Below are 8,472 nucleotides of genomic sequence, written 5' to 3' on the forward strand. Positions count from 1 at the left end.
TGCTTGTGTTCCTGGTTAGAAACAAAGTCCTTCCCTCTACAACGGAGGCAACAGAAAAAATAAATATATTTTTATTTTCCCTCCTGCTCATCTTCTACTTACCTGACTCAAGCTGAGTACATTTATTAGAATTAAAATTCAGGTTAAAATTATTACATTAATAAAAAATGTGGTAGAAATGTTCTTCAAGGAACTTTCTTCCTCTGAGTACGTTTCAGAGCCGTTACTTTTCACTTTTATTTGAGTAAAGAATTTGAATCAGTATTTGAACTTACAGGAGTATTTTTTAACAGTAGGTTCTGTACTTGTACTTGTCTGTAGTTTTGCCACCTGTGATTAATAGTCACCAGATCCTGGTGCAGCTGATAACAGCACAGAGCAGAGTTAAGCTTTAATGTTACAGCCTTTACCTGGATGGCATTTAACTGGATCACTGGTTTGTTCCCAGTTTCTTTGTGATGTGAATCATTTATATGCAGATGACGTGTTTTTGTGTGTTGGCAGCCGAAGCCGATGGAGGTTCAGGTCGTCTCACATCACATGCAGCGTTACGCCGTCTGGTTCGGAGGCTCTATGTTGGCGTCCACGGTAACCAAAAGTTTTGTGTTCTTCTACTTTCACACAAAGCATTTCCCTAAACAACATGTGGCTGGAGGAAATGAGCCTGCTCAGTAAACTCTTTCCTGACGAGTTTATGGTTTCAGGTCTTAGTGAATAAAATATGCATTCAGTTTATAACTGATGGCCTGTCTGGAGAGACCAGGAACCTTTGTTGACACTGTGTGTTGTGTTTGCAGCCGGAGTTTTTCCAGGTGTGTCACTCGAAGAAGGACTACGACGAGATCGGGCCGAGCATCTGTCGACACAACCCCGTGTTTGGCATCATGTCCTGATGACAGCGGCGAGCCCATCGGCCCGCTAACCTGTTAGCCTGCTAGCAACCAGCCACTCAGCCATTAGCCTGATAGTTTTTTGCCCTTCTCAGTTTTCACCTATGAAGCTGCTAACCTGTTAGCGGGCTAGCTCAGCATCATCAAGCACATGGAGAACGTGAAGCACAAAGGCAGTTAGAGAGCAAGACAAAGTTTGCAGTGGTTTTGTTTTGATAAATTTACTCCACTTAACTTAAAGAAGTCCAGACGCTTTTCTTTGCAAGCTCCTTTGTCCACAGAGAAGAATTTTACCGAGAACAAGAGGAGCTGCAGGAGACCTGGTGTAGCTAGCCAACCTTCTTCCAACACGTAGCAGTGCTAATAGAGATCCTCCGAAGCTGAGGCTGTTGTCCCGACAGCAGATAGAGATAAATATGGCGCCTGCTCGCCTCTCATCCTCATTTCGGCCTCTTATCAAACACAAGCCGCCGCTCTGTGCTGAAGCTGGCGACGGTGGATTTAACAGGACAAGCCTCTGGATGTTTTCTGTCACTCGGCATTTATGTCAGCATGTTTGTGGCCCTGCTATAACGATCAGACTCACACTGAATCTCACTGACTTTTTGTCTCTAAACTAGGAAAAGCTCTAAAATCCGTCTCTTTGTCTTTCGGACAGTGTCGTAGACAGACAGAAAATAATTTTCTTTGGTGGTGATGGTCTCATTTTCTCTCTAGCAGCACACTCAGGTGTAGTTTTGAGCGCTGCAGCCTGCAGAGGGCGCCAATGGTGTCAGGACAGCGACGCAGTGTGACGTCACAATCAAAGGGGACCTGTTCTGCTTTTTCTCGTTTTCTGGTACAAGAGTAAAGTCATAGTCTCTGATGTTGAGATGAAACACCACCCATGTGTCAGATAACGAGCTCATCACCACACTGGCTTCCTGAAATTTCTGTTTGCTCCAGTCTCACAGTGATGGAGCGATGTTGGTCTGAACATCACTCTCTGGGTCTACGGCCCCAAGATCCCCCCAAAAACCACCAGACAGAATACAAAGGGAGAGTAAATCTATTCATGTTAACATATAAAGGGTATTTTGTGACTTTAGATATAAGAGACATGACTGTGGCTCAGCATGAGCATTTATTTTTTGGATTAGCGTGAGCCGGGAAGAGGCTCCAAATGATTCTGGGTCATGGATTTAGTTTTTAATGTGGTCAGGCTCTATATTTGTAAAATAAATAAATAAATAAATAATAATAATAATAATATAAACTTTGCATTAATAAATATTTATATTGACTGAGAGAGCAAGAATCAGACCGATCAAAGATCAGGTCCAAACAACCTGTAGCATGTGTTCAGGTGCAGTCATGTGATGGGCACGTCTTCCAGAAGTCATTGTTAGGTGAGACGCTCAGTTTGGAGATTTGCTTCCACAACACGTTTTCTCTTACAGCGCAGGGATGAAAGCAGATAAAATCCACGTTATGCCAATGAGTATTTCTTAAACGAGATGAAGCCTCATTTGCATATTTAAAAATCAACCTCCAAACAGTTCATGTCTATAATTAGTCAGTTTCACGATATTATCTGTACATACTGGTTTGCAATAAACATGTATGAAGTTCTGCAGATCATATCTTTGCTTTCTCCATGTCAGTTCTTTTCTTGCACCACAAATATTGTCCTTACCTCCAGCACAGCCATCTGGCAGTGACCCTCCGACCTCTGCCATAATCCTCAGATGGACCTGGGCCTGCTCATTTAAGCCACACCCACTTCCATCAGTGTTTTCTTTTTTTATCACGAGGTTGGCTGACTGGTTCACTGTGCATACCGATAGTGAACCTTACGTTGCTGCTTTCACTTTACTTGAATGTTCAAACTTTTGCATTTGATCCAGTGACTTGGGCTCCTCTAGGGCTGGAGTAACCTGTGAGAGCTAGTGATGCTGTTCTACTGCAGATGAATCACCTGAATGAGGAGGTGCGCTCCCCTGTGTTTCATGTTCAGTTACTCTGAATCTCCTCTTCACCTCACTCTTATACCTGTTCACCCTGTGTCCCTCCTCTCTAACTCCACTCACTGTGACATCACCAGCCACCCTCTCTATTCAATTCAATTCAATTTTATTTATATAGCGCCAAATCACAACATAAGTCGCCTCAAGGCGCTTCATAGATACAGAGAAAAACCCAACAATCATATGACCCCCTATGAGCAAGCACTTTGGCAACAGTGGGAAGGAAAAACTCCCTTTTAACAGGAAGAAACCTCCGGCAGAACCAGGCTCAGGGAGGGGCGGGGCCATCTGCTGTGACCGGTTGGAGTGAGAGAAGGAAGACAGGATAAAGACATGCTGTGGAAGAGAGACAGAGGTTAATAACAGATATGATTCAATGCAGAGAGGTCTATTAATACATAGTGAGTGAGAAAGGTGACTCTCTGAGTCTGCGTCTGTATCTGCCTGTCTATGATGTCTCCCCATCTGTTTGTGAATCTGTCTGTTTAGTTCAATGTCTTGTCTGGTTCCATGTGTCTGAGTTTCCTGTTTTATTGTGAAGGTCCGTGTCGTATGTGAGTGTGCTCAGTTTACGTTTCCCCTGTCCCGTCAGCCCAGATTCCTCCCAGCTGTGTTGCCCTCCTGTCTCTCATCCCCTGATTACTGGTGTGTGTCTTTAAGCCCTGTGTGTTCTCCTGCCTGTTGCCGGTTCGTCTGTGTAACTCCGTGTCAGTCTGTTACCCTGTGTTCCACGGTGTCCTGTTCCTCGTCTGCGTCTCTCTGCTTCTCATCCCGTTGTCGTATGCTCCCAGGTCTGTTATTTTTAGTCCTCCCAGTTTAGGTGTCTTTAGTTATTTGTTATGCCCCACTGTTTGTTTGCCACTACACCTCTGTAAATAAAACCACCGGTATCTCATCCACTGCCTGCATCTTGGGTCCTTCTTCCAACTCCACACGGCTTGCCATCGGCAGCCGTGACAGAAGGTCCAGATCATCTCTCAGGTCTTTACTGGAGTTTTACCTCTGGTACTCAGACAGAGTTCATCAGTGTAGATAGTTCTGAGAGTCTTCTTTTGTTGTCTTCCTGCTGCTTCTTCTTTTAAAACTCAAACATTTATTGGAGCTGAACAGGTGTGTTACAAAGCCAAACCACCAGACACAGTGACAGGAAACTCATCTTTTATTTTCACGTTGATCAGAGTTACAGAAAGAAACATGAAACTCTGACCCTCTGCTCTCTGACACGTTTGACTTCAACAACATGAAAACAGCCAAAATCCTCATTAATCTGTTGGACTTTTATTCTAATCAGCTCTAAAATGTTTCCATAAAATCTAATAAACTTCTCGTTAACATCAGTGTCCGATGAAAATTCTACAAATAAAGTCATTTTCCTGATTGTTTTGTTCTCAGACTGGAAGTCAGAGATCTTGGTTTCCATCCATCCTGAAGGTTTTCACAGAGCCGACTGTTCAGGTTTGACTCAAAGCCTTGTTTCTGGGACACTTTAGTCCTGAAACCTGCTGAAACTCTGACATGTTCTGCTGTTTGAACATCTTTGTTTGTATAAAGACGCATAGAAAATCGTCTCTGTGAAAATCTTTGATGTGAAAACCAAACCAAATAGACGAGCCTCGCGCTCGTGTTTCTGTAAGTGGATTGGAGGATTAAACATTGAACTGTATCAGCTGCTTCTGGGTGTTACAGATGATTCCTAATTTGCTCTCCTGTGAGTGCTGAACATCTGGCAGTGCGTCACATCAGCTGCAGCTCCCGTGAAAGGCACGGATCCACCTCGCAGAGAGCGGCGATCAGAGCCGAGCTGCCCTGGGATCCTTTTCTGCGCACCACGTCGATCACCTGTCGGGCTTTATCCGCCCTGCTCCTCACTCCGCCTAAATCCATTTCATCATCGATGATGACGCGGCGCTCCAGGAGTTTATCCAGCAGCTTCCTCAGGACGGGTTCGGACACTCTGCCGATAAACTGAGAGCGAACGGCCGCCAACTTCTCCTCTGCCGAGGAGTCGGCGGCGGTCTTTGGCAGATCGGGACCTGGAAGACCTGTGAGAGAGAGGAGGACGGATTAATGCCGAGGTCAGAGTGAGGCCGAAGACCTCCGACCACGGGAGCCTCGGCGTGAAGCCGAAGACCTCCGACCACGGGAGCCTCAGAGTTCCTGAGAACATCCAATCCAGCAGCTCCGACTCGGGCGGCTCCTTCCATCAGCTGTTTGCTCTGAATGCACCTTAAAAGGGAGAGAGACACTCTGCACACACTTCCTGTTTGCACGTCCTGTCACAGCGTGACGCTGCTCTGACCCTGATGATGTCACCTGAATGTCAAACGCTCAAACAGGTTAAAGGAAGTGCACGCCTGCCCACAGCCTCACTGACCTGCAGGTTGACCCATGACCTTTCGCAGCTTCTTCACCAGGTCGTTCCTGTTGATCTTCTTAAAGATGCTCTCCATCACCTGCACGGCTCCGTCCATGTCATACTTCTGCACCATCAGATCCACGGCGTCGCACCGCTCCGCCGTCGACAGCCGGTTCACTTTGATGGGCTCGATGTCTCTAAACCGCTCGTTCTTCAGGTTCCACTTGAAGGTCTTGAATTCCTCATCTGTTATGTCTTCCAGGATGTTGACGAGGTCCGGCTCCGTCATCTCGGCTTCCTGCTAGCATCAGAAAACACTGTGATCAGACTCTGATGCATCATGGGTAATGAGCGCACGCGGGTGTAAAGCGATGACGCAGATCCAGCTTTACACTGTGAGAGCGCCGACGTGAAACACAGTCAGTGTTAGCAAACATCTCCAGTAATAAATCAGTGCACCACAAACACATGGACGACTATGACAGAGGCACAGAAAGAGGCGGGGTTTAGTTCAGGAAGGAGGCGTGACCTGGAAGTATCTGCCCTCATCAGCGCTGTCTGAATTCTCCACATGGTATGGACTAAAGGCACTTCAGTGCTTCCTTTACTTCCTTTAGCAGAGGACACACTGGAGCATCCTTTGTGAAAGGGGAGGAGCAAAAGGCCTCCCCAAACGAACACAAATATTCAAGCATGACCTCTATGAACTCTGCAATAAAAACTACTTCCTGTTGCTGCACGAACAACATGGGTTCATACAGAGTCTGTATGATGTGTATGTGATGGTAACGTGTTCTGTGTGGTCAGTTTGCATTAATGTTCTTTAAACTGGTCAGGATCATCACCCAGTTCGGCTGTGGGTCAGCTGGGATACAGGATGGATGGAAGGAACTTTAAATCCCGTCCACGGCCGTCAGTCCCAAACTCACAGAGATCTTCAAAAAGCAGACGCCAGCAAGGCGGAGCCTAAAGGTGCCTCAACTCGCACACGACTTATCTTTCACAGGGTGTTCTCGTTTACTCGTTCTGCACAAAACAAACAAAACGCAGAAGCAGTGGACACCCCCGACACCAATCAGGAGTCGGGAATGTCAGCATGCCCCGCCCTCAGCTGTTTCCTGCCACTGCAGCTCAAACTGGTTTGAACCTGATCTCAGATTAAAGATGGTGCGATCACACACAGCTGGCTGATGATGAAGTGTGAAAGAAGGAGCAAACCCTGCAGATGTTCTCAGCAGGTTTACAAAGATGGCCTCCAGCTGCTTTTAATCGACACCAGCGAGAGCAGACGTCAGGCTCGCAGGAAGGAAACCTTCTGTGGCGCTCGCCCTTAACGGCCAAGCCAGAATCTCCCAGGCGACCCTGAAGCTGACGAGGAGCTTCAGGTAGAAACGGCAGACACACTCACCTTTCAGCTCGGAGCGATGACAGAGATAGGAGCGCTTCCACTCGCCGGTGCCTGTCAGACGGGCTTCAGGGCTGCTGCTCTGCCAGTTGTGAGGCGCTGCTCAGACTGACTAATGTCAGAGGTTTGGCTTCTTCTTTCATGCTTCCTGTGTTAGTGCGACACAGGAAGAAGACATCTGCTCACCATCAACCTCTCTCACATCTGTCTACATCAGGGAAATGCAAAACACAAAGAAAAGAATGGACCTCGTAAAGACACCAGTGTGGCCCGCTGAACATCTTTGGAAAATGCATGTGATGACATCGATGTGTGAGTTTTGACTGTATCGCACAGCTTTTAGTTTTCCTCACAGATTACCCCCCCCCACCAGCGCTCACATTAACTGTGATCCACACTAACACGAAGGGCGGCCTCACTGGTTCAGCCCAATGGAGGTGGAAGTGGGCTGTATGTGGGTTAGTGAGGTTTGCACATGTGTCACTGACCTGCTTACTTTTCAGGTGCAGCGAGGTCAGCCACTAAACCTGAGCGAAAGCAAACATTTGAGCTGCTGAAAGAAAAAAAACAACTTACAAATTAAAATATCTGTGTCACAGGCTGGGTCTCTGACCCAGCGCTCTGAGTTCATTTTGTATTTGTCTCATTTTAGATATGTGATTAGTTTGTGTCATTCCTATTTAGCTTTAGTTAAGGAAAGGCAGTTATTATTTATTGTTTCCTTGGTTTCTATTTTTGAGTTCTTGTATCGTTCATCACGTGTTAGGTCTGTTAAGCTTGTGTTGTCATGTCTAGTTTCAGTGTTTCCTGTTTTATTTTGAAGGAGTCGTGTGTTCTTTGTTCATTGTATTTAGTTTCACTTCCCCTGTCCTGTCATTAGGTTCATGTCAGTCAGCTGTTCCTCCATGTGTTCCCACTTCCCCTAATCACCTCCTGTGTATTTAAGTCCTGTGTTTTCAATGTGTCATTGTCAGATCGTCTGCTTTGTTTGCAAGCCAAGAAGTTGCGTCAAGTTTCCTCATGTCAAGTCCATGTTCCTGTTGTAGGTTTTTAAGTTAATTTAGCTCACCCAGTTTAGTTTATTGTTAGCCTTGCATTTTGCCTTTTGTTTACAGTTATTTTGCCAGCCTCAATAAATAGCTCGTTTTCTGTTATTCAAGTCATGTTTCACATTTTGTTTCCGTCTGCATTTGGGTCCACCCTTCACTCTACACACAGTCAGCCCTGCTGATTGTGACAATCTGAAAAGAAATAATTTCTATTTTCAGTTTCAGTTTTATTTATACAGGACTAAATCACAACAACGGTCACCTCAAGGTGCTTTATACTGTAATGTAGACCCTACAATGATACATACAGAGAAAAACCCAACAATCAAATGACCCCCTATGAGCAGCACTTTTGCGACAGTGGGAAGGAAAAACTCCCTTTTAACAGGAAGAAACCTCTGGCAGAACTTAAACAAAGCAAATACAAAACATTTGAAGGTGTTTTCAGGAACAGCAGCCTCATAGGGGCCGCTGTGAGGAAACGCCCTGACAAACACGGCGATGTTTGAAACGACTGACGCTGACAGGAAACGGTGCAAAAGCTGAAACGAACCCACCAATGAACTGAAAGACTGTGGAGAGCCTTGGCCCAGCAGCCTCCATGCTGCTGCTTTCAAATGTCTCTCTGAGGACTTTAGCTTCGAGTTTCGTGGATTTCACAACCTGAAACACAGTCCGTCTCTGAGTGCTCACTCAGAGACAACATCTTTCACGTGGAACAGTGGAACGCATTTCACAAACGGATTTTGTTACACGGGCATTTTGT

At 45.9% G+C, this 8,472-nt stretch overlaps 2 protein-coding genes across 4 annotated transcripts in view; one reads left to right on the top strand and one right to left on the bottom strand.

Moving 5' to 3' along the window:
- actr3b (actin related protein 3B) overlaps positions 1 to 2,512 on the top strand; it is a 13,361-nt gene extending 10,849 nt beyond the window's left edge. For both annotated transcript variants that reach the window (XM_082546829.1, XM_082546830.1), the window contains exons 11-12: positions 505 to 588; positions 798 to 2,512. In XM_082546829.1, coding sequence (XP_082402955.1) covers positions 505 to 588; positions 798 to 893 — 180 coding nt within the window. In that variant the 3' untranslated portion in view covers positions 894 to 2,512. The remainder of the gene's footprint in view (positions 1 to 504; positions 589 to 797) is intronic.
- Positions 2,513 to 4,037: 1,525 nt separating this feature from the next.
- Positions 4,038 to 7,777, bottom strand: LOC309714405 (uncharacterized protein). Of its 2 annotated transcripts, none has more exons than XM_082546859.1 (3): positions 6,661 to 7,777; positions 5,271 to 5,553; positions 4,038 to 4,938 (listed from the first exon to the last, which is right to left on the bottom strand). In XM_082546859.1, exons 2-3 carry the CDS (start codon positions 5,539 to 5,541, stop codon positions 4,631 to 4,633), a joined length of 579 nt encoding a protein of 192 aa, XP_082402985.1. In that variant the 5' UTR covers positions 5,542 to 5,553; positions 6,661 to 7,777; the 3' UTR covers positions 4,038 to 4,630. The 2 variants fall into 2 exon arrangements, with proteins under 2 accessions (XP_082402985.1, XP_082402984.1); XM_082546858.1 differs by having other exon boundaries at positions 5,271 to 5,550; positions 6,661 to 7,775.
- Positions 7,778 to 8,472: the final 695 nt, after the last annotated feature.

The sequence above is a fragment of the Aulonocara stuartgranti genome (genome assembly GCF_965226115.1).
Source record: "Aulonocara stuartgranti genome assembly, chromosome: 9".
In the NCBI taxonomy this organism is placed as follows: Eukaryota; Metazoa; Chordata; class Actinopteri; order Cichliformes; family Cichlidae; genus Aulonocara; species Aulonocara stuartgranti.

Coding starts and splice junctions, on each gene's coding strand:
- LOC309714405 (XM_082546859.1), bottom strand. CDS start 5,541: ATGACGGAGCCGGACCTCGTCAACATCCTGGAAGACATAACAGATGAG. Junction 4,939..5,270: donor GGTCATGGGTCAACCTGCAG/GTCAGTGAGGCT, acceptor TCTCTCTCACAG/GTCTTCCAGGTCCCGATCTG.